The sequence below is a fragment of the Mustela putorius genome, unplaced genomic scaffold (assembly GCF_011764305.1).
Source record: "Mustela putorius furo isolate JIRA1106 unplaced genomic scaffold, ASM1176430v1.1 tig00003858_pilon_pilon_pilon, whole genome shotgun sequence".
Classification (NCBI taxonomy): Eukaryota; Metazoa; Chordata; class Mammalia; order Carnivora; family Mustelidae; genus Mustela; species Mustela putorius.
This window is the reverse complement of record NW_025422010.1, coordinates 19,742,276-19,768,587: the sequence shown is the minus strand read 5'-3', so window position 1 is coordinate 19,768,587 and position 26,312 is coordinate 19,742,276. Positions and strand designations below refer to the sequence as shown.

Genomic DNA, 26,312 nt, shown 5'->3' with positions numbered 1-26,312 from the left:
CATACATTTAAGACCTTTATTCACATTCCAGCTGATGTCTGGCTCCTCTGTCTACAGATGGCCACATTCGTGTGCACAATGACTAATGAATGATACTTGTATGTTCCAAAATTGATTCACACTGCTATAGATATGGTTTTTCAATTAATATATCATAAAATCTTGATGAAAAGTCCTTTTTCTTAGGGAAGAAACAATTTCTAGAAATTGTCTCTGGTAGTTTCTGAAATTTAATGTCTGTTGAGAAGATGAGGATTTTCCTATGCTAGCCAAGTTTCTTCATCCAGACCTGGTTACATCCAATGAAAGGATGCCTTCCACTTGTTTCTATGGGAACCAAGGGGAAAGTCACTCCTGCGTGGCAGGCAGAAAGGCTCTGGGAATGGTCACATTACCTGTGCCTCCCCAGGGCAGCGTCTGGTTGGGGGCATAGCCTGAGATAGACGGTCATGACTGGGAAGGTATTGGCTTGTGTTCTGCCACAGTGGTTGGGCTCATTGGTCCCTGTCTCAAACACACACACACATGCATACATGTATACACACACACATACACTTAAGAACATGCTTCAAGGTCATCAGTAATCCTTAAGGCCTGCTCCTCCTGGCTTCTCCCACCTGGATGAGAACCTACCACTTTAAGACTTCCAGGTGAGCTGTGGAAGGTGTCTCTCCTTACTGTGCCTGGGAAGGTGTAATGTGTGAGCTTCATCCCTGCTCAAAGCACTGGAATGAAGAGCATCTTTGTATGGAAAATAGATACTGCCCACAGAGTGGTATGATGAATTTGCTCCTATCACACAATGATCTGGCTACCAATCTTTGAGTCGGCTTGTGGGAATGGCTGGAAAGGGAGGATGCTCAAACTTGTGTCTCCGACTATCCCTGATCTGGTTTAACATTTGGAACCAGGCTGGTCCTCTTTTGAGGAATATTTTGAGTCTGTTTGGGTGAATTACTTAGATTCTTCTTGGGCTGGTAGCTTTCTACTGTGGGGTACTTAACTCTGTAGCTAGAAGTCTACCAGAACTCTTCCCTGTAAGAATGCCCATGTCACCAAGCATGGTAGTTAGTTCCCTGTGACCTCTGTAGCAAATTACCACCTACTAGGTGACTTCAAAGAACAGAAATTTACACTTTTACAATTTTGGAGGCCAGAAAATTCAAGGTGGGTCCACAGGGCTGCACTCGTTTTGAAAGCCCCAGGGGAGAACCCTTTCTCTACCACTTCCAGCTTCTGGTAGCTGTGGGCATTCCTTGACTTGTGGCCGCATCCCCTGTGCCTCTGTGGTCACATTACCTCTTCCCCTCCTCTATATCAAATGGGTCTCTATCCAGTTGTCACTGGATTTAGGGCCCCCCAGGACAAGCCAGGATAAGTGCCTTTTCTCAAAATCCTTAACTTAACCCCATCATATGCCACAGAAAGTAATATTCACAAGTTCCAGAAATTAGGACAAGGACATATCTTTTGGGTCCATCATTCATCCCATTAAACCAAAAATAAAGTTCCGCTTTCATATTCTCACTTCTCTGAACAAGGAATATAATCAGTTCAAATGTAGCTCCCTCCTAGGTTAGAAGGCTTACATACAAGGATATTGTTTTGTGTGCAAATGTACAACAAATGCAATGTAACTAAATGCCTTAAAACCAGCTGTTTGTTCTCTCCTAGTCAGGTACAACTGCCCTGTTCTTTGCTGCCCAGCAAGGACATAATGACGTCGTGAGATTTCTCTTTGAGTTTGGAGCATCCACTGAATTTAGGACCAAAGTAAGAGAACTTTCTTGATTTCATACTTCGTTGAAGAATTTTAGCACTCATGATTATTCCTGTCTCTCCATCCATAGTATGAATTTGTGCTTCTTTTTTTTTTTTTTTTCTTAAGCCTGGGTTAAAGCCTCTGCCTTCGGCTTGGGTCATGATCCCAGGGTCCTGGGATCGAGCCCCACATTGGGCTTTCTGCTCCACGGGAACCCGGCTTCCTCCTCTTTCTCTCTCTGCCTGCCTCTCTGCCTACTTGTGATCTCTGTCAAGTAAATAAATAAAATCTTTAAAAAAAAAAAAACTTTTATTTATTTTAGGAAGATAGAGAGAGAACACAAGCAGGAGAAGGGGTAGAGGGAGAAGCAGACTCCCCAATGAGCAGGGAGCCTGACATGGGGCTCCATCCCAGGACCCTGAGGTCATGACCTGAGCCAAAGGCAGACACTTAACTAACTGAGCCACCCAGGCACCCCACTCTTTTTTACAAGATTTTCAAGCCTAAGAAGGTAGATTTCACAAATTTACTTGTAAAGGTTGAGAGGTAGTCCTAAGGAATCAATTCAAAATATGGCATTTTCCCTCTGGGCTCCTAATTTTATGGGGCATTATTTATGTTCTGTCTTGCACTGGTAGCTTCCTATTCTGGGACACTAAATTTTGTTATCAGGTTGGATACAATAGCAGGTGCTTTATAACTCCCTGTTTTCGTGGGCTTTTTTTTTTTTTTTTTTTTTTACTTCAAGATTAATCCCAGTGATCTATCAAAGTATTTAAGCCACTCTTAGTGGAATCTGAGAGATTTCTAAGGAGGGCAATCTGTCAGGCAGTTTACTTTTTGAGATGCCCTCACTGAAGTATGTAACACATGATTACAGTTTACATAGTTGGGCAAGGAAATGCGGTTCTTCCTTTAAAGAAGTCATTGAGTCTTCATGCGTGACACACAGATAAGAAAACTCAGGTTGCAGAAAGATCAGTTTTGTGTTTATGATATGATTGTACATGATAACTTAGGTTTATAGTAGGAGAATTTGAACTGCTTTAACATTTTTGGAATTGTCAACTTATTTCCAGCCTAATCAGAACCAAAAAATTCCTGGAAATTTGCCTGACTTGGAATCTTTCAGGCTTTCTTAAACCACCGTATGTGAAATTTGGATGTCAGGGGAGTTTCCAGTGGATTTTTTTTTTCTTTTCCTGTTAAGATGCTAACTATTAAGTAGATCTGAATTTCAGATAAGATCGGTCTGTTCCGAACGTGCTGTTGGACAGTACACATGCCTCCACACATGCTGCATATAATATACAATAATCCAAAAAATATGTTTGTATGTATTTTCATATTATCATTTTATTTGTCATAATAAAAGTAATACAACTAAAAATAGAAAGTAAAGTTCTACAAATGTAAATCTCAGCTCTCTGAACTAAGTTAGAATGGTCATGCCCCGCATATGGCTGCTTTAGTCTTCTTGGTTAACAAGTTAATGCCGGCTTTCAGCCTTTGTCTCTGCAACAGTTGCTGTCCCAGAAATCCATGGAACACAGGGCCTGGAGCGCAATTCCAAATGTTTCCATTAGGTCACCTGCAGGTGTCCAAGAACTTTCCATGGGAAGAAGAGAATGTCAAGAGGCGTTCAGTTTTCATATGATCCTGTCATTAAAATTACCTTTGTTTCAACAGTTGTTCTCATCATTATTAAAGCTATATCCCCCAAAATGTATTTTTAAAAATAAAAGGTACAGAGGCACCTGGGTAGCTTAGTCAGTAAAGCATCTGCCTTCAGCTCAGGTCATGATCCTGGGATCCTGGGATCGAGCCCCGCATCAGGCTCCCTGCTTAGGAGGGAATCTGCTTCTATCTCTCCCTCTGACCCCCTGGCTACCCCCAAATCATGGATGCATGCTGTCTCTCTCTCTCTCTCAAATAAATAAATAAATAAACTATTTAAAAATAAATAAATAAAAGGTACAGGGGCATGTGGGTTAAGCATCTGACTCTTGATCTCAGCTGAGGTTACGATCTCAGTGTCATGAGTTCAAGCCCCGAGTTAGACTCCACTCTGGGTATAGAGTCTACTTAAAAAATAAATAAAATAGGGGCACCTGAGTGGCTCAGTGGGTTAAGGCCTCTGCCTTCAGCTCAGGTCATGGTCCTGGGGTCCTGGGATCGAGCCCCACATCGGGATCTCTGCTCCGTGGGGAGCCTGCTTCCCTTCCTCTCTCTCTCTACCTGCCTCTGCCTGCTGTGATCTCTGTCAAATGAATAGGTGAAATCTTTGAAAAAATAAAAAAATTAAATAAATAAATAAATAAAATAACAAAAATAAAAGGTACCAGCTCTTCTATGACAATCACCATATTTTATCTATTCTCTTACCTCATTAGGCAAAGAGAAAAACTGACAGAACAATAGTTGGACATGTTGGTGTTCCTCGCTGCTATTGCGATTTTTGTTGCCCATGCCCCCACTCACATTGGCCCACCCCCCCAGCAGCCTCAGCCCTTCAGTCTGTCCTCCATTTTCCGCCCTTCAAATCACAGCTCAAGTGCCCACTCCCACACATAGCCTGTGAACAAGGGAGCTCTTACAGCAATGTTTCTCCAAGTGAGACCTACCTGCCACCTTCACACCACAGTCCCCTCACACGACTGGTCAGAAAGCCTGTTTCTGGGCCTCACCAGAATAAGACCCTATGAGGGTGGGAGTCAGAGAGCGGGCATTCTGCATAAACACTCTGTGCCCCAGATTTATAAACCACCCTCTCTTAGAGTTAGGATTTGTATTTCAGAACGAGATGACATGTTCTTACATTATTTACAACGAGCACAGATGCCCACAGACCAATTCGCAGAGCCAAACAAACAGCTCTCCAGATGTAGATGGGAAAAGATAATGCCTTGGCTGCAGCACCTGAGAAAAACCATCAAGGGTTTCAGTTGACCACAGACTCAGTGAGTCAGTAGTGTGATGTGGTTGACATGAAAGCTAGTTCTAATTCAGGCTGTCAAGATAAAAGTTGAATAGATGGAACAAAGGAATGTCCCATTCCCCATCGGACCACATCTACTCTTCTGGGCTCCGATTCGTTTTAGGGCCCATATTATAAAACAGATATGGACAGACTGGCACATGTTCAAAGGAAAATGCTAAATAGGATGGTGAGAGGTTCACAGGGTACATGCAGTTACCCACTCTTAATGGACCCACACCTTATCCCCTGAAGACAATGGCCCCAGATGGTTACTCCATAAATCACCTTAATCTTCGAGGCCCACAGCTGGGGGAAAACACAGGGAGAAGCCAGTAGTTGTCAAGAGGGTCTCTAGACAGAAGACACAGGAGACTTCAGGTAATTCCAAGACAGAAGTGACTGGTACAGGCTTTCTAGTCTTCATTTCCTTTATTGAGATGCAAATAGATAATTCTGCATTTGACATGGGCTGCGACTCACAATAACATAGTCCAGTAACTGTAATGTATCCCAAGCAAGTCATCCACATGTATGACGTGATGCCTTCAGGAGGAACCCTGTCATGACTATAAAGAGAAAGAGATGAAAAAGGAAAGGTGGGTTTGTTGTCATCTATGAGCAAAGTTTTTCCCAAAGCTCTCCCTCTGTGGAAGCATCTGCTCAGTAGACACGTCTGCACCCTTCTAACATGGTACTACCTTGCAGGATGGGGGCACAGCCCTGTTGGCTGCCAGCCAGTATGGACACAAGCGGGTGGTAGAGACGCTACTGAAGCATGGAGCCGACATCCACGACCAACTCCACGTGAGTGCGTTTTCAAGGGGACATTAGCTGGACGCTTGCCTACCCCCTCCTCAGCCACAGAATTGCAGTCTAAATTCAGGTGTCGGAAATGCTACCTCAAAAATATTTTAATGAGCGGTAGGACTTCAGTCCAAGAAAAAGCTGGAATTAGCCAGATGAGCTTTTTCTATGGAGAAGCACATAACCTTGTTTACCCACCTTTGTTTTACCCTTTAAACCTCTCATACATACGCGGCAGCTCATATAACGTATGTGGGCAGGAGCTTAAAAATCACGTGACACGTACTTACCCATAAGATAACCAGCCTGGCATATGGGCTTGCTGAAAAGCAGAATAATGCTGTTGTAGAGTTATCCGGGAGGAAGAGCACACATAAAGGAGAAATCAAGTTATTCGAAGAGAAGTGAGATCGGGTAGGGTTGAAGAACTGAAGAACACGCACACCACTGGCCTTCCAGAGGCTCCTGCTGCGAGTGTGGGTCTGTTGCAGCTAATTGACAATTAGCACATGGCCCAGAGGCTCTTTCCATCGTCGCCGTCAATCCTGTTATTCTGGCTTTGGACAATAACAAAAATAAAATATAAAGAGATGAAGTGACTTGATAGAGTCATCACGAGGAGTAGAAGGGTTCCTACTGCTGGTTCCACAGGAATCGTATTTTAGGCTATCCCACCAGCAGACATGCAAACACACAACACCTTCACAGACATGTAGTGAGATGTGTCAGTGGGAACTTCTCCATTTGAACACCCTCCCCTGAGTTTACATGATGGACTTCCATGTCACAGACCTCTGTGAAGCACATAGCAGCTAGCACCACCCTTTTGCACTTCAAAATCTGGAACACCCTTTGAACACGCAGCTTTCTCACTTCAATGACCAAGTTCCTTGATACGGGTCTGAGGGAGTGATTCTCAGCTCTGGTGGCCATTAGAACCACATAGGGAACTGGGGGTGGGGGGAGAACTTCCAAGCCCATCCCAGATGGAGCTGGAATCTCTGAGGGCACCACCAGGGCAGCAGATGGTTCTGATGGGCGGCCAAGTCTAAGAACACGGGTCCACAGCTTTGGCTAATTCTTTGGCTGCATATAATGAAGTATATATGAGAGCATGAATGAGAGAGAGAGTGTGTGTGTGTATATGTGTGTGTGTGTGTGTGTGTATGTGTGTGTAGTTCAACAGGAAGTACCCAAGTCTTTGGAAAAGGAAAATGAGTTGTGATTTTCATCCCATTACCATTAATAGTCAGCAATCCAAATGGACTGGCAGATTTGTGCTTGTTAGACAACATTCCATCCAAAAGGCTCACCCCAGAGTGGCAAATAATCTTAGAAATGCAGAGTTTGGGGAGAGCCCATTCCTGTACTAAATTATTCTCTGTTGTGAAGTGACTCAAGAAATTACATGCACCGGGGCACCTGGATGGCTCAGCTGGTTAGGCGCCTGCCTTTGGCTCAGGTCTTGATCCCGGAGTCCCAGGATCAAGTCCTGCATTGGGCTTCCAGCTCCATGGGGAGTCTGTTTCTCCCTCTGACCTTCTCCCCTCTCAGGCTCATTCTCTCTTTCTCTCTCAATTAAATAAATAAAATATTAAAGAAAAAAAAGAAATTTCATGCACTGAAACCTCCATTTTATGCGAAGACATTCACCCTCACCCAAATTGTCCAAATACGAATGTTTCCACTAGAAACAATCAAAACATGGAGGATCCCCAGTCAATGACTCCTGAAAGCTTCTAGGAACAGAAATGTGTCGTGTGCAGTAAAAACTGCAATGCTTGGACAGGCATTTTAGGGAATGTCCGAATTAATGGCTACGAAGAGCACGGTGGATTTTCTGTGGCCACACAGTAAGGAGCAGCTGAATATTTCATCCCCATATCAAACATCTGATTAAAGATCTATACAGGCTGAGTAATTTTTTAATGATTGCCTGAAGAGGAGTCTGGCAGCTCAGCTGTCACCCACCAGAAACCTAGCACCCTCCACCTGGCTGGACTGGCAGGGAAAAGCACTTTTTATTTTAGCTTGTGGTTACAGTTCCTGATGGGAGGGGTGGTAATTAACTGGGTGAGCGAGGTGTTTTCCACTAGATTGTGCCCAGGTTTTCCACTGCGGTCTAGAAATAATGAGGCTCGGCCCACTCTGTGAATGCTGTCTACAGGAGGTGAGCCTCTGGGGAGGAGGCATGCTCTGAGCCGAGGGCTGTGCTCGCCGCCATTACCAGTGACAGGTCTTTAAGAAAGAAATGCCCAGAGGACCTAGACACTCAGTTAAAAGGAAAACACACTAAAGGGAACTGGAAGCCAGCACTTGCTTTGCGCTTTCCTGTAGGACTTCTTCATTCTTTATACGTGTTGTTGGTGTCTTCTGGGCTGTCGGGGAGCGAGTTCATGGAGTTCACCAGGGCAGTTTTTCTAGAAGCATCTTTTGTTTCAAAGCTTAGAAAAATGGCATGTTGGTGGGGGGGGGGGACATGGAGATAGGGGCAAGAAAGAGAAAGGGGTAGGAAAGATCTAATTAAAAGGACACTTTAATTTCTGATTCATAAAAACATACCATACTGGTTCAGGGGACTTGTTCATTGTTTTTTAATTAATAGACTTTATTTTGTGTTTGTTCTTTAAACTAACACTGAGTCCTTACTTGACCAAAGAATTGAAGTGGAAAACTGCATTAAACGTATGTATTTGTTAAACTAATCAAAAGGGGATAACCCTGAGATCCCACAAAGAACACTGGTGACAGCTAACGAAAGGTCTGTGCAGATGAGAGAAAAATGATAACTAGCTATTTTGACAGCCTGGGTGCTGCTGCCAAGGGAGTGGATGATAGGCTCCATGATCAAGATTGTGTAAAGGGAACAGTCACTATATTTGTTATAACGTATCCTTTTAAGTTTATTTGAAACACTACCTTTCCACCTGACTTCTTGTGATATTTTAGACCTGTTCTTCAAAGAATAAAACACTAACCTTGAATACGAAAACAAAGTGGGGGACAGAAGTGGCAAGTTGGATTAAACGGATGTATTTTTAATTGAATTTCTTTTAAAATAAACATGAAAGATGATTTGAACCCTTTCATTCTGATATCTTTCAGGATGGAGCCACTGCCCTCTTCCTCGCTGCCCAAGGTGGTTACTTGGATGTGATTCGACTGTTGTTGTCCTCAGGAGCAAAAGTCAACCAGCCAAGGCAGGTAATGTCCTTGTGGGCAGGGCTGTGGGGCAGGGAGGGCCTGCCCGTCCTGCAGCAGCTCCTGAGATAACTGGTCAACTCTGGGCATCCTTCAACCCTTTCGCCTCAGTGATAAAGTTAATCTTGGATTAGGGTTTCTCCTATTCTTTGTTTGGGCTCACCAGCAAGCCTGCGATACCGGGCTGACTTCACCATTTACTGTTTTTGAAAATTGGGTGTTTGGTGGCTGAGGTCAAGTACATACACGGCCGCCTCCTGTTCAAATAAATTATGGCTGTGCTGAGGTCATGAGAGTGCACTCGCCTGGGACATAGGTAAATAGAGGTGAGTCAGGTAGCCTTGCCCCTCTCCAGTCCCTCTGCTGATACAATGTCTTATCTCTTACCCCTGGCCCAGAAGATGAGCCCTTCAGCCCACTGGGAATCATTAGTAGGTTCTACACCTTCATCTCTCCCAATTATAACGCTATTGAGACTGACTTTACCAAAACCAAGCTAACATCTAGCAAATCAGTTGATACCTAAAAGAACAGAACTACCAGGTAATATAGGTCACACTTTATGAATGGTAAAGAACCATCCAAATCTAAGGCATTATAATTAGCTTCTCTTATATAGGAATGGTTTCTGCACTAATCAATTTGTTTTTAACAAAACATTTCAGATTAAAGTAACATAACTTTAAGGGTAGTTTTCTCGGGGAAAAGTCAAGCTGATTTCTTCCCAGGAAATGACACCCAGGCAGATTCCCATAATAATGTAACCTGATGTGTAATGTAACATATGCTTATATGTTCACATAGGGAAGGTTGGTCTGAGCTCTTGGACCCAGGCTTCTTCAGTCTTTAGAAGTCCAAGTGCATAGGAACCTAAGATGACAAAGGGCCTTTGGGCAAAGTGAGTTTGAGGTCAGGAATCCTGAATTCTAGATCCCAGCTCTGCCAATAACTAGCTGTGTGGTTTGGAACAAGTGAATCAGCATCTCTTGACTTCTCTTCCTTCATCTGAAAATTAGGAGGCTGGACAGGATGACCCTGAGAATCTCTTCAAGCTCCCCCTTTTTAATAACTGTTTTATTCAAAACTCAATCAATATTTCTTAAGCACTTAACGTACGCCAAATACTGCTACGTAAGATTAAACTTTTAGAGTTTTAAAGACAGTCTTAGATTTAGATGGCCCCAGGAATACTCTTGGGAGAGGAGGCTCTTTGGAAAAGTTGCACTTCCATACCTGCCAGAGTTGATGTTTGGGGATTGGAGCTTAATATTTTCTTGTTGGTCCTCCTTATTTTAAAAGTTTTGATTGATTCTGAATCGGGTGCTTCATTTTGCCAAAGGTCATTTTTAGATTGCAGAAGTTTGATCTGGAGGCCATTATTGAGGGTACCACCGTGAATTTAGAAATGAAAGATTGTCAAGATTACCAGGCTTTTCTATCTGTACATCTTTCTTAAATAGTCTCTGGCACTTTGACAAATCTATTTGTAAAGTGAATCGTACTAACCGTATGCCTCAGGTACTATTCATAAAAAAAACAAGTTGATATAAGAGATTATATTTCAGGGCGCATGGGTGGCTCAGTTGGTTAAGTGACTGCCTTCGGCTCAGATCATGATCCTGGAGTCCCAGGATTGAGTCCCATATTGGGCTCCCTGCTCAGCAGGGAGTCTCCTTCTCCTGCTGACCTCTCTCCTCTCAGCTCTCTTTCTCTTATTCTCTCTCTCTCTCTCTCTATCAAATAAATAAATAAATAAAATCTTTTAAAAAAAGATTATATTTCAAATAGTGCACGGATGGTGACCACTCAAATCTAAGTTGAGTCATAAGATGACCCCGAAGCCAAGAAATTAAAGAGTGAGCCAACAGTACGGGGCTGGCCACACCCCCACGCCTGCTTTCATTCCTCATGGTGAGGATGACCTGGTCAAAAATGACCTAGTCCAGCTGTTTGGAGGATCCCTCCCTCGGATCAAAATGCAAGTGACATGCCCTTCAAAGACTGCATCCAGTGCAATTGTGTGGAATTATGAGTCCAGTTCTAAAAAAATTGTTATTCAGGAAAAGGGGTGTTTTATAAAATAAAAATAGCTTTGGAGGGAAAAAAGCAATGGAATTTTTCCTTTTTATAGGGTACATTAACCCCACTGTACCTTTAAGCCATACTCTTTTTATTACCTGCCATGAGCTGATAAGAAAAGGTTATCTAGCCAGGTCAGACTAGCCCAGGTCCTGTCTTCTTTGAAACTGTAAACTCTGCACAAAATAAAAGAAAAAAAAAAGCAAACTCTGCATATTTAATTCCCTTCCTACAAAACAAGCAGGGTCATAAATATGGCAAAAGCGATAGTAGTCCTGGATGACTTTGTCACAAGTTATGAGGAGCTTTTAAAAAAAAAGGGGGGTAACTAAAAGTTTCCATTAAAATGGCCTGTGAGTGCTAGACTATTACATCAGCAGGGCATTCGGAAACCAGTGCAGTATTCCAAAATCTCAGCTGACACATGGAATCCCTGTCAGAAAATTCTTGAATTTATAAAACAAAGGCAAGGATGTTTGCCCGATTTCATTTCTTAATGTTTTTAGATAAATTGGATTTATGATTTCTTTCCTTGCCATTCTCCGGGGTCCCAACAGTTTATGGTACCCCTGGGACAGCATGTTCACAGAGTTGCACTGAAATTATTCCGCAGACTGAGCTTCAGGGAATCTGAACAGTGGTAGGAGTGGCTTTTCCTTGTAACTCTATCATGGATGAACTGAAAACCTTTCTAGGGCTTTTGTGAGAAGGAATCCAAATCACAAAGTTATAAGCAGACTTTGGAAAGACTGAGCTCTTGATTTGAAACTTGAAAAATATTTCTGCCTTGTTCATCCTAAAGAGGGTCAAGGTCACCAAGATCATTGTAGTCTATAGTCAAGCTAAAAATTCATCTTCAGTTCTTTCTATGTGACCACAGCATGTAGAGTTGATACACTCAGGCCTTTTTAATCACCAGCTAAGATGGCTGTTTAGTCTGTTTTTCTATCAACAAAATGCTTTGAAGTGTACTTTTCCTAACTCAACTCATCCCCCTTATGAAACAGTGCTTTCATGGAGTGGCACCGGTCTGAGTGTCTACCCAGGGCTGAGTCTGGCCTGTCATCACTCATCTCCAACTTGTCCTCTCAGTGTGCTAATAAGGATTTTTTTGGAGCCTGAGAGAAAGGTCACTCATAAAGTGTCTTCTCTAGCCTTGGTTTGCACTTGTATGCAGAGATGCTAGGGCCCGGATAGTGCTGGTCCTCGCAGGTTGCAAGCTTGGAGGGGCAAACCCAGTGGTGGCCAATGGGAAAAAGTGGAGCAAATGGATTTTTGCAGTGTCCTGAGGGCTTGGGGGGGGAAACATACAGCAACAGGGAGGCCCCAATTCTTGCATGCCCTCTGCACATGATAGGCACTCTGAAAACTTCTATTGTCTCCATAAGCCACCCCATGGTTTGAGCAGAGCTCCAGTGAGGCCTGGAAGGCTAAAGACGTAGTGATGAGTGGCTGCAAACTAGAACAAGACTCACATGTAGGGCCTGGGCACCAGTGCCAGGACAACTGTAAAACCCAGCTAGGGAGCCACATCCACGCCACTGGGTGGAGAATGGCTTGTGAGTTATGGGGATATAGATAACTTAAGGAAATGAAACACAGTCCATTTTGTTTATTGACTGCATGACCTTGAGCAAGTCACTTACATTTCCTGAATTTCAGGGGTTCTTTGGGTTTCCTTTATTATTTTAATTCTAGTACAGGTAACGTTCAGTGTTGTATTAGTTTCAGGCATGTAACAGAGTGATTCAACAGTTCTATATATTGCTCAGTACTCAACACAGTAAGTTCACTCTTAATCCCTTCACGTATAACACTCATCTCCCCCTCACCCCCTCTGGTAAGCATTGGTGTGTTCTCTATAATTAACAATCTGTTTCTTAGCTTGTATTTCTTTTTTTAATCCCTTGTTCATTTGTTTTGTTTCTTAAATTCCATATATGAGTGAATCATATGGTATTTGTCTTTCTCTGACTGATTTATTGCCCTTAGCATTATACCTGCTAGGTCTATCCATGTTGTTGCAAATGGCAGGGTTTCATTCTTTTTTATGGCTCAGTAATATACGTGTGTGTGTGTGTCCACACACACACACACACACACACACCACATCTTCCTTAACCATTCTGGTATCGATGGACATTTGAACTGCTTCCATATCTTGGCTATTATAAGTAATGCTGCAATAAACAGAGGTGCCTATATCTTTTCAAGTTAGTGTTTTCATGTTCTTTGGGTAAATATCCAGTAGTGGAGTTACAGAATCATGTAGTAATTCTATTTTTAATTTTTTAAGGAAATTCCTTACTGTTTTCCACCTTGGCTGTACCAGTTTGCATTCCCACCACTGAACAGTATGAGAGTTCTTTTTTATTTTTTTACAGATTTTATTTATTATTTATTTGACAGACAGAGATCACAAGAAGGCAGAGTCAGGCAGAGAGAGAGGGGAAGCAGGCTCACTGCTGAGCAGAGAGCCCGATGTGGGACTCAATCCCAGGACCCTAAGATCATGACCTGAGCCGAAGGCAAGGCTTAACCCACTGAGTCACCCAGGCGCCCCGAGAATTCTTTTTCTCCACATCCTTACCAACACCTGTTGTTTCTTGTGTTGTTGATTTTAGCCATTCTGACAGGTGTGAGGTGTTATCTCATTGTGGTTTTGATTTGTATTTCCTTGATGACGAATGATCTTGAACATCTTTCCATGCATCTGTTGGCCATCTATAGTCCTTCTTTAGAGAAATGTCTGTTCATGTCTTTTGCCCACTTTTAAACTGAATTACTTGGTTTTTTGAGTGTTGTGTTGCATCAGTTCTTTATATATTTTGGATATTAACCCTTTATTAGATATGTTATTTGGAAATATCTTCTCCCACTTAGTAGGTTGTCTTTTAGTTTTGTTGATTATTTCCTTTGCTGTATATATGCTTTTTATTTTTATGTAGTCCAGGATTTTGTTTTTTCATCTATTGAACGAGGATAACTATGGTGCCTTTGCTGTTATGATTTCTATTTCATCCAGGCCTCACTGGAATAGAAACCCATCAGAAGGGGCACCTGGGTGGCTCAGTGGGTTAAGCCGCTGCCTTCGGCTCAGGTCATGATCTCAGGGTCCTGGGATCGAGTCCCGCATCGGGCTCTCTGTTCAGCAGGGAGCCTGCTTCCCTCTCTCTCTCTCTCTCTCTCTGCCTGCCTCTCCATCTACTTGTGATTTCTCTCTGTCAAATAAATAAATAAAATCTAAAAAAAAAAAAAAAAACCATCAGAAGTCAGGGTTGCGCCATTTCTCTCGTGAGCCATGTAGTCTGTGTCATCTCAAAGTCCCCTCTTGCCTCTCTTTCTGTCTTCCTACTCCCTTTTTTCCTAGCATCCTCTGCCTACTCATCTTGCATATAGTCCCTAAGTTTATAGGTCAGACTACCCAACTCTTGGAATAGCGATGTCATGGTTGCCACTGGGCTCTACTGACTGGACCACAGTGGACTGGCTGGCCTGCCCACCCTTGGTATGAGCACCTGTGGATGGGGGAAATAGGCTCAGGCTGGGCAAGACAGACATCTCATATCAACTTTTACAGACCTATTTTCCAGCCTGGAGACACCAAGCAGGGACCCCTGTGTGTGGCTTGAATCTAGAGATGGAAGTAGCCTAAGCGTGAGGACTAGAAGAAGCAGAAGCAAAAAGTTAGTGCTGCGAAATATATTCATTCCCATGGACAAAATAATTTTAATTAATTTGCTAAATAATCTTTAGGACCCTAACTAAAACGAACTAATATTTAGTTTCTAAAACAAATGATGTCATATGCATCATCTCGTGCTATGATCTATCTATAAAACTGTTATAAAAGGATACTTACAAATATCATCTCAGATGGAGGGAGGGGATAACCCAATCAGAAGGAACTGTGCAAGTCACCTGTGTAACCATCTATCAGACACATGAATCCTCTCTTAACAATCCTGCTGAGTGGTAATCAGCCACTGTTGAACCCCTCCAGGCGCAGGGACTCATTACTGCTATTGAGTCTGTAACCAGCCCTCACCACCACCTCTGTCTTACACTGAGCCAAAATCTCAAGTAACTTTTACCCATCAGCCCTCTTTATGCCACTTGGTATGCAAAATTGGTCTAAATCCTTTTCTGCTTGGTTTGCACACAAATAGTAAATGACAGCTCTCATAACCCTGTGAATCTCATGTTCTTCAAGCTGAGTGTCCTATTTCCTTTTCTTAAAAAGGCACCAGAGACGTCCTGACTTCCTGTGATTTAGTTCACTGTGATTTATTTGATTCAACTTATTTTAAAACTCTATATTTACAAAAATATAAATTTTTAAATGTTTTTCCTGCTCCAATTCTCTCAAAACTCAACAAAAAGGAGCCAAGTTGACTTAATTTCTGTCATTTCATTGTGAAGTCATCTTTAAAGCGAAGACTCTGACCATGAGAATAGTAGGAAAAAATAAGAGAAAACAGGAACTGAGGTGTACAGAAAGAAGTGAAAACCTTTCTCCACAAACTAGATAATCAACTAATAAATGCTTTGATTTGACAGTAATGCTCCAACTCACATTCAATTTCCCAGGTTTAACCACAAATCTCATTTTACCATTCTCACCTATTCAGTTATCTCACAGGAAAACTGAGAGAATCAAAGAATGTGGAGTGTTTTATAAACACAAGTACAAATTAAGGGGATTCTTGTTTTTCATGTGCTTTTTCAGGCGCTTCATTGTTTTCATGATCAATACGCAGATTCTGCGTATTTTCTAAGCATGCGCTAGCCGGTCCTGTGCTCAGGACCTTCCTGCATGTTTCCATGAGTATCTCTGGGAGGCTACATTTTTGCAGACGAGAACAGAGGCTCAGGGTGATTTGCCTAAGGTCTCATAACCCGGAAGTGGTGGCTTCTTTTTCCACCTACCATGACTATTGCAATTTAAGTGATAGAAGTTCAGCGTTGGCGTGACTGTTATGAATTGATGCTATTAATATTTTTTCCCAATATACCACCTCTCAACATCTTTCCACATGTTAGTATCAATTAAGATCATTTTACTAACAGGCAAGCCCTTGGAAGGCACATTGAACAAGTCGCCAGTGGGCTCTTTGCGGCTGGCTGCCTTTCCTTGCATGCCCTCTGGTGGACATAGTGACAAAGAACAGGTGAGCCCAGAGCAGGCGAGGAGGGACAAGAGTTTCCAGCGCTCTGCCTCCCTCTCCTGCCCTCTTCCATTCCAGCGCACACCGCTTGGACCACAGTCCGCTGGATTTCCTTCTCTGCTTGAACCAACCACACCTGTCCAAGCCTCTGTGACTGTAAATACTCTTCCTTCTACATGGAATGTCCCCCCCCTCCCCCCCACCTAGCAAAATCCTAGTCTTCCTTTAAGGCCCAGCCCAGATATCGCCCCAACTGACCCCCGTAACCTCTACACAGTAAGCAGGTGCCTCTCCTGACTCATCTTGAGCACTTTTGTCCATACTTTACTATAGCACTCTAATCATCTTGAAATTTCCATGTCCCATCTCCACTAGACTAAGTTCCTTTGAGACCTGAGACCAGAGACCATGTCTTCTTTAGTATTCTGCCAGAGACTTAGAAGATACTTAATAATTGCTGGTTGGTTGAGTGAATGAAGGAATGAATGATTCTAAATTAGGAGAATCAAATTAACTAATGAATGTAGACATTCTTTGTAAAACGAAAGTACAAAGTAAGGTATTATTTCTATTGCTAATAATGATCTTCAGATTCAAGAATATTCCTACAGAGACCTTGTAAAAAGCTTGAAGCGGCTCTAGGTGTTCATCTTTTTTCCGCCCTGTTTCACTCAGCACCTCTTTCCCACCTCTCCCAAGACACAGTACCAGTGTCTTCCTACCACCCCTCAGCACTCCTGGATCCTTCTAGGTTCCTAATTTGACATCACCCACCACCCCACTCAGACCTCTTTGTCCTGTATCCCTTTGCCTGGACAGCAATGGGCAAGAATCTTGTGCCTGCTGTGGCTAGTAGAATGGAGCTGAAATTATATACTGCAGCAGAAAATGAAGCTTTATGTTCTCTAACTGAATCATCTGGTTCTTCCGCCCCATTCCCACTGTTGAGTAATTCAGTCTTATCTGACCAAAACAGTCCCCTGGGACCGTATTGTCTTCATTACGTCAGAGCCTATGTTTAGTGAGTTCTAGTCCCTCCGCCCTCCTCCTTGCCCTTCCCTCCAAACTGGCCTAAGTCCTCAGAGGTCAGGCTATCATCCCCACGTTAAGGTGGGGTGGGGACACTCATGTCTGGTCCTTGTGCCATTCCAGCCTTTCCTGTCTGTGAGTATCCTGGCTGGTCCCTTGTTGGCCTGTCATCCTGAAATCACTATCTTCTATGGCTTTATCTTCCCTGACCACTGTTTACTAGCACTTCCACTTTCGCACAGGCAGACAGGAACTTCTGGGTGTGCAGATGCCTCATTGATGGGAATCAGGGATCCTGACAGATGTTTTGGGCCCATTGGCCCAGACTCCTTCATCCATTTCTGTTTGCTCTCTCAGGCACCAGCCAGGAGCAGAGATTCTCTAAGAGGCCTGCAGTTTCCCTGGGTTTCATCCCGAGAACAGGAGAAAATCCTTTTCCATCTGGAATTCACCATATTTTATCTGGGTGCTTACCTAACCCAGATTCAAGCCAGGAGGAAAACACGGACACTCCCATCTGACCTCCATCTCCCCCACTCCCCCACAGAAAACCCTCCTATCAAATCCTTTTCCCTCCCTTGGATGGTTCACCTTTTCTTCTCTGGAGCAATACCTCTCCACATCATCGCCCAACGCTCACATAAACAGGCTCTTTGGGGGCACCCGGAAATATTACCAAAAATGTCACCCTGCTCTAACTTGCTAGTATGCATTTCCTCCCAGAAGAAATCATATCACATCCTGCATGAAACTGAACTCCCTAAAAATGGCCATCTGTGGGGGATTCTAGACACTAGAATAGAGGAGTGGGAGAAATGTCTTTAGTTCTCTGGGCCTCTCACATCACCTCCAAGAAAAACTGCTTTCTCCTGTGGAAACGAGGGCCCCCACTAAGCAGGGTGTGTTGTGTGAACCCACCAGCAAAGCAAACAGAGAACCCGGGGAAAATAAACTGCTGGCCTCTCCTTCCTGGGTTTACTCACCCTCCTATGGGCTAAAAGATTCTGCCATAAAATGGCTGTATTATAAGCCCAAACCCCGATGTTGGCAATCACGCATTCCGGGTGTTCCAGGCACTGCCAGGTGCCTGTCTGTGTAAATGGGTTAACATCTCCGTCCTCATGTGTCGGGGATGGGGGTGCTGTTTGTGGGCACTGCCTTGCTGCTCGGCGGCTGCTGGGTGGTAGCAAGCGTCTCGCCTCCCCGGCAGGACGGGACCGCACCACTGTGGATTGCGTCGCAGATGGGCCACAGCGAGGTGGTGAGGGTGATGCTATTGCGCGGAGCAGACCGGGATGCCGCCCGCAACGTGAGTCTGAGTCACAGCTGCAGCACGAGGGGCCTGGGGGGACGGGGATGGGTAGTGTATGCCCCAAAGCTCCAAAACTCAGCCTGACTTAGACGTGAGGAGAAAACGCACCTTTATTTGGTCTGTAACTCCCCCGGGTTTTCCCCCAACCTCCACCGGCTCTTCAGCAGGAAAATAAAGTAAATGTCCAAGTCAGCTGAAACTTAGCAAATGCTGCCCACTCTCCCCAAGGATAAGATGTTTAATCATCGGAGATCCTTCTCCACCTGAGCTGACTCCTGGATGAACCCGGGAGAAATGCTGGAGGTAGGAGCCCGGGCCTGGGGCTGTCCTTGGGGGTGTCCTTAGCTGCAGCGCGTCTGGCTGCGCTGCGCCTCCTGTTGGCCCTGGACCGCAGTGCAGGTGGGGGCGCAGCGTCTTTGTTTTGGGGTCCAGTAGTGTTCCTAGGGCTCCACCTCACAGGGCTTCCCCAACTGCGGACACCTACACTACATCCCTCATTGGCCTCCACCTAGCAATGCTAATGTCACCTAAGTCTGTCTCGATGGGCCCCACACCAGGCCCTGTATGTAGCCCATAGGAACTAAGGGCAGCTTGGGGAGACCCTGCTGCCTGACCATACTATGCCATTTGCCTTTTGGGTTTGGTTTGGTTTGGTTTTTACAGTGTCTGGCCTTTTCACCCTTACTATTACCCTTGCTTATGTGACACAACTCCCTTCTCCATGTCTGAGCCCGGAAGGGGTAAAGACACATTTCTGCTTACTTCACTGTCCTCTCTCCCACTTTATCACTTCTTCGCATATCTCTGAAACCAGAAAAGAAAAACCCTCTAATCACATTTTCTTTCTTCCTGATTCTAGCTAAATTAAACCTTTAGAGCAGACTGGGATAGTTCCTTGACTGCAGAATTCTGTGAACTGAATCCTCCAAATACAGCAATTGATATGTAAAAGCGGGGTGGGGGGGAGGAATTTGGAAAATCTCTTCCCAAGCCAAAAAGTGATGACAGAAACTGAATATAAATTTTTGCATTTTTGCATTTCTTTTTAACAGATTTCAGTCTGTCCCCTTCCTACTCACCACCTACCCATCCCCAACTACCACAGACAGATACCTAGGCCCAGTGGAGCAAAGTTGTATATTAGGCAAAGCAAAAAAAAAAAAAGCACATTCAAAATTTTAAAACAGTAAATACAGTTCAGTAATTATTTAAGTCATTAAAAATAGTTTAAAATTAATTTCACTAAGCCATGAACTACAGACAATGCCTCTTTGGTCCATCCATGTCCTAAAATACATTCTTTTTTTTTTTTTTTTTTTTAAGATTGTATTTATTCATTTGACAGAGAGAGATCACAGTAGGCAGAGAGGCAGGCAGAGAGAGAGGAAGGGAAGCAGGGCCCCTGCTGAGCAGAGAGCCCAAGGCGGGACTCGATCCCAGGACCCTGAGATCATGACCCGAGCCAAAGGCAGCAGCTTAACCCGCTGAGCCACCCAGGCGCCCCCAAAAATACATTCTTGATGTCCCCCTCTCTCCAGTGTTACCTGGTGTTCTAAGGGACTGGAAGAGTCTGAATTCCCAAATGGCAGGGTTCTAAGAGAAGAAGTCACATATTTTGTCCAGCATTTGTTCATGCAGAACTGATTATGCTCTAAAATGCTCCCAGATTAAGAGACATGGCCTTTCCCCTTTCACCTGTTCTGACAAGTGTATTCCTGGTTCTCAACTAACATTTAGTTCTTAGCCATCATATACATATGTTAAGTCAACTTTTCTGTTCCACTCTGTTAAGGATGGTACAACAGCATTGCTCAAAGCAGCCAACAAAGGATATAATGATGTTATAGAAGAGCTGCTGAAATTCTCACCCACGCTTGGCATTTTGAAGGTAAGACTTAGAAATTTTACCAATCTATAAAAGAGAGGTTGAAAATTAAGAAGCCCATACCTGAGGCCTGCAGGAGAAGCTGAGATAATTCACATGGTTAGTTGCGTTCTTGAAAGAACTTACCTACAGTTTCTTAATGTTGGAGATTCATGGGCACTGGTTGAAATGGCAGGGTGATAAGAAGAGTGAACCAGAGGCTGTTGCTACTTAGTTTTCCAGAGGAAAAAAATAGTGGTAATTAAATCACTATCTTCATATATATATATAAAGATATATATATATATATATATATATATATATATATATATATATATCTCATAGGCCTAAAATCTTCCACAACTCATGAAATGCATAATTTGTGTCCTATGAAACTTGGGGGACAGGTGCTCATGTTTTTTCCTTTCATTATCTGGAGCAAAGATCCAGTTATCTTAGATGAAAGAAAATAAGACTCACATCCCCGGACACCCTAAAGGGTGTGTCAGCCTGGAGAACTGGGTCTACCAGGAGGCAGAGCCCCAAAATCCTTTTTTAAATTTATCCGTTTGAGACTAAGATATTTTAAAATTACAGTATAAACCAGGGTTTGGCAAATTTTTTCATAAAGGACCAGGGAGGAAATATTTTAGGCTTCATGGGCCATAGGGGCTCTGCTGGAACTGTTCGACTCTGCTCTAGTAGCTTGAAAGCAGCCATGGGGGCAAGGGATGGCTGCATTCCACGCACACTTTTTGAATGGATTGTATTTCTGGAATTTCATATTTTTATGTAGTACTCATCTTTTCATTTTTTTTTTTTTTAATCTCAGCTTGCCAGGACATAGAAAAACAATTGGCAGGCTCAATTTGGCCCACCGGCTGCAGTTTGAGGACCCCTAGTTTACATTACTGTTTTCCTCAATTGAGGACAGGAAACCTGTTCTAAACTTGGAACACTGGCTAGCACTTAGCCCTCGCTTTATTGACACATAAAATAGTCAACCTGTCCTTGAATGATCCCAGAGGCTTTGGGACACTCTATATCTAACCTTTATGTGTTTAGGCTCTATCCCTCTGATCAGCTGATACAGGCCTCCTGTCAGAATGCTGGCCCCTCTCTCCGTCCCAGTGACCAACTTCTAATCTTCCATGAGCTCAGAAGCAGGAAAGATACATTCATTAACATTGTTTGTAAAGTAAGAATAAATGGTCTGTGAAAGGGAGCTCTACAAATGAAAGAAATGAGCTTCAGAAATGGACTTTGTAATATCTAGTGGTGTTTCAAAGAGCTCTTTTTTGGCTTGGTATTATATTCTTAGCCATGTTACAAATAGATGAAGTTGACAAGTTGGTGATGATTTAGATGAGTGAAGTATCACCAGACAAGTGAGTTGTCATACATGTTATAAAAGTAAACATGCTGCTTTAGAAAGGAAAATGCTACTTTGCTGGAATTTTTCTGTAGGCATTATATTTTATTCTTTTATAAATTAAGAAAATAGTTTTATTATTATTATTATTATAAATAGCTTGTAGACATATCCATCTTTTGAAACAGATGTCATGTGACTGCCCATCATTCTTATGTCAGGCTTGTTATATTCTCTTCCTCTCCCCTCCCAGAATCTGGCTATGTGTTGCACGCCGATGCTTCCTTGGTTTAGTAGATATTTGCAGTATATTTAATAAAATTTCAGCAACCCAACCAATGGGCCCTTTTCATGCTCAAGAATGCTCTACCTCGGGGCTTCAGGGTTTCCTCACTGCACGTGCTGACAGCTTGTGAGCCCACAGTGGTGCTCCCTCCCACCTCAGTGCATGGAGAGCAGGTAGCTGGGCTGACAGGTCGGCCCCTTGGTTGACCAGCCATTTCTCCAGGCTCGCTGGAAGTGCAAAAACTGTGTATGTTGCCCTTGAAGAAAAAATAAAATAATGTGGCATTATCACTTTTGCTGCAGCAAGTTCTAATATGTTTAAAACTGACGGACTGATCGCGAAGTCACGTGTACCCTGGGCCAGATTTCTTGTTTCACTTGCCAAAGGATGTTGGCAGTGTTTGCCTGGACCATCTGCTGGGGACTTGAGGACACTCTATTAGATGCTGACATGCCCTCAAGTGGGGGACTGTGAGGAAGAGCAAAGCTCTGACCCTAGTTTCCTCACTTAGGCTGGGCTATGCTGAAAGCCAGGCTCGGTGCTGATGGCCGTGAGCCCACTCCTGACACACACTGTCGTTTTCTCCTAGAATGGGACGTCAGCCCTCCACGCGGCAGTGCTCAGTGGGAATATTAAAACAGTCGCGCTGCTCCTGGAAGCAGGGGCGGACCCAGCCCTGAGAAACAAGGTACTGGCCTTTCCCTCCTTATCTTTTAACTCCCCTGGGCACCTGTGCAGAGATAAGGCGGTTTCTACCTAAGCCACGGATAACCCATCCCGTGCCCCCTGGGCAGATTTGTGTCACTTGCAAAGGGCCATTGGCAATACTTACACAGGCCCATTCACTGTGGGCTGCGGACCTGAGGATATGATTAGATGCTGATGGGCCTTCGAAAGGGACTGTGAAGGAGAGCAAAGCTCTCACAGGTGTCTCATCACTCAGGCCGCCCCCCCCATCCCTTCTCTTCGTACCTGGGCATCGTGAGAGCATGTGAGGCTGTTGGTAGGTAGGAACGAGCAGTGTATCTAGATCCAGAAAATTAGGCTGAAAATCCCATATCTAGCAGGGGCCGTTGTGGGCTAACAGTGGTGCAGCCCTCCCAGGACAGGGGGCGGGGAGTATAGTTATGGGGCTGTGTCATCAAAGAAGTGTCCTAAGAACGTCCCCATTCTGGTAGTTTATTGCCATCCTGCATACATCCAACGTGCATATCTTGACACCTTCTTGGGGGAAATGCTATTCTACTGTTAATGGGACTTGGCACTGCTGTTCCAAACTAATCCATATCTTTCATAGGCCAACATCCTTAGTTTACAATTAAGTCAAACATGGAGGTGGGAAGATGCTCAATGCCCATTGTTTCCTATTCGACATCTGTGTGCACAGTCAAGTGTAGAACCTGGGAGAGGAGAGCAGCGTAGGGCAGGTCTTGAGAGAACATGGAACTATGAACTTTTAAAGGAGGAAGTAGGAGCAGAGCTTATCCATCAAGGGAGGTATGAAAAGCAGTTTTCACTTTATACTTCTATACTATTAGAGCTTTTATAAGTATCTAGTCCTGTGTTAATTTCTTTAATAATAAAAGCAAACACGCAGAACCTTTTTCATGACATTTTGGAAAGGAACCATTAAGAGGTGCAATTAGACAACATGCCAAGAGTCTCTTTTATTTTCATTTTACTTAGCATGTGGCATTATTATTTCCTCGTTCTTGCCATTAGAGTACTTGAAGATGTAACGCTTCTGCTTATCTCTTCCTGAGATACTCCCAATTTGTTTTCCATTAGCTGGCCTGGCTGTGTGATAAGGCAGCTGAAATCAGACTTGTACACTTATCTTTAGACCCTGGACCCAGACTTCCTAAAGAGATTGATCTTTCTCACTAAGCCATCCAGTAGCTTATGGAAACTGAAACAATGTGCAGTTCTTTGTTTGTCTCCTAGGACTTCAGCAATCATGGTTATGGGGAATTTCCAGTGACCAAAATGCTGGACTTTGGATTGTCCCTAAAGCTTGAAAATACTCTTGAAAATATAGAGATATAGGGAAGAGCTGCTCATGCTGGAGTTTCATGCACCAGCAGCCCTCAGAGAGCTGGGAGTTGTTGCCAGGGAGTTCTACCCGCATCCCATCCATCCACCAGCCACCCCAAAGAAGCCAGCCTCTTAGAGATAGCTCTAGAAGCAAGGGTGTTGGGATTTGGGCAGCCACCCAGGACTCTTGAGGGGGTATTCTTTGCCTTCCTTCATTGAACACACACTGAGGACCCACTAGATACCACGCGCGGTGCTGTGTACTGGGGAGACTACAGTGGATGGAGTTCCCTTCGTCTCTGCCTTCAAAGAGCTCAGAGTTTACTGAAGAATAAAGACAAACAAATTGCAGTACAGTGACAAGCGCTGTCAGCAGGGAAGTAATAAATGCTACTAGAAGCTTCCCAGAGGAAATGACTTCTAAGCTAATACAGAAGCAATCTGCTGCTGCAGGGGTGGAGTTCTCTGGGACTGCGACATGGAGGCCTCAGGACAGGGTAACCGATGGGCCTGATAGCTACTCCCCACACCGCAGCTGTCCCCATGGGTGCAGGCCCTGTGTTCCCGATACTCCCAACTGAAGATTCAGAACACAGCTTGTCCCGTCAGGATGGCCGAGCGATCTAAGAACACAGCTTGTCCCAAGAGCGGTTGGGAAGGAGAGTGTTTTGATGCTGTGGTATCGTGAACATGGGCCTGTGGTCCTGCCCCATAATGAATAAGATGGCCTTTGGGGGTTAGCCTGGGGCACCAGCCATCATAATAGTCCACACAACCTCAGCAACCTGAGAATTCAGTGAGGACCAACCTGGAGAGAGGAGGCATGAGACCAGGTTTCTAGAACTATATGGAGGACACCAGAACAGCAATGTGATTAATCAAAAGTTGACTACACAGTTTGAGGATATAAGGGTTTTTTTCAGTGATAAAGGTTACACATGGGAACTATAACTCAGGAAGCTTATTGGTAAAGTACAGCCTCTTAGATCTCCTCCTCTTCCTGACCATAGAGGATCCTCTGGCTGCCTGGCAGCCTGCTCACCGAGCTTCAGTAACCCACGTGGAACAGCCTTGTCATTCCTGAGTGTGCTCCGAGACTAGAAGGTGCTGACATCTGTCTACTGGGAGCATTAGGCCTGCAGGAACTAATAGTAGAATTCCAAGGCCTGAGGGGCCTCTGGTCTACAGCAACACAGCATAGTCATCTCCTGCACAATTCAGTACAGCATCAGCATCAAGGGTCCTTTGTGGTGGGTTGGGGGGCAGCCACAGGACACGCTGTGCGGCAGACCATTTGGGGCAAACATAATTCCCAGCGACTCTGTGCATAACTCCCGACAAATGAAGTCCCAGCTAGCATGTGCGGGCCAAAGAGCAGGACCCAACCAAGAAGGAAGGGACTTCAGGAGTTTCACCTAGGATCAGGGTCTCAGGTAAAGCAGGGGGTTCCAGGTGTGACTCTGGGAGGAAAAAGTATGTGAGACAAGTAACATCTACATCCAAGCCCTCTCCTGTACTCTGGGTGCCTTTCTACCCTTTAACTGCCTCCCCTGAAATCCTGAGAACATCCCGTGATTCATCTATAACAACAGTTCTCAGTATGGTCTGTGGACCCCTGAGGGCCTGTAAGACCCTTTCATGAGGTCTAAGAAGTCAAAACAATACACTTAGTAATACAAAGATGTCATCTACCCTTTTCACTGTGCTGACATTTGCTCTAATGGTGTAGAAGCACAGTGAAAATCTGCTTCTAACGGTGCTTCTAACATTTGCTCTAACTTCTAGAGCAAATGTTGCTTCTAACATTTGCTCTAACGGTGACTGAAACTAGTGGCCCCTGACACCTGCCAGCAGGGGTATAAACTGTACCAGCAAATTATTTTACACAACCTTGTGAGTTACTTTACAGATTTTGTAAATTATTTCACACACATACCAGTTTTACTTAAGAACATCTTTGATGAAGCCGTGAACAATTTCAATTTTATTAAATCTGGATCCTTGTTACACATCTTTTTAATATTCTATGTAAGGCAATGGGAAGTATGCATCTGGCCTTCCTGGTCTCTACTCAGGTGCATGGTTATCTCAGGGCCATCATTAGAATAGCAAAGTGAGCCAAGTGCCTTTTCACAAAGTGCCATTTTTACTTCGAAGAACCACTGGTATCCACCATGTGAGCCTGACGGCTTCTTAAACTCACAGGCTTTTCTGATGAATCAGCGCTAATATTAATGAAGGTAATCTTTGGAGATTTTATGACCCCGTGTGTCCACATCTAGAAGATCTGCATAACTCATTGAACTAATATTTTCCAATTGGCTAGTGTGTGATGTTATAAATCATACATGGGGGAAAACACCAGCTGTAGATAGATAGATGTATGGCTTTTCCATGTAAAAAGTTCATTGGTATGGTTTC

At 43.9% G+C, this 26,312-nt stretch overlaps 1 protein-coding gene across 7 annotated transcripts in view; it reads left to right on the top strand.

Moving 5' to 3' along the window:
- ANKRD29 (ankyrin repeat domain 29) overlaps window positions 1-26,312 on the top strand; it is a 54,700-nt gene that overhangs the window by 24,895 nt on the left and 3,493 nt on the right. For 5 of the 7 annotated variants that reach the window (XM_045065454.1, XM_004742840.3, XM_045065452.1 and 2 more), the window contains 6 exons: window positions 1,675-1,773; window positions 5,448-5,546; window positions 8,652-8,750; window positions 18,234-18,332; window positions 20,128-20,223; window positions 22,447-22,545. In XM_045065454.1, coding sequence (XP_044921389.1) covers window positions 1,675-1,773; window positions 5,448-5,546; window positions 8,652-8,750; window positions 18,234-18,332; window positions 20,128-20,223; window positions 22,447-22,545 — 591 coding nt within the window. The remainder of the gene's footprint in view (window positions 1-1,674; window positions 1,774-5,447; window positions 5,547-8,651; window positions 8,751-18,233; window positions 18,333-20,127; window positions 20,224-22,446; window positions 22,546-26,312) is intronic. The other 2 variants (XM_013051463.2, XM_045065453.1) reach the window with 2 other exon arrangements.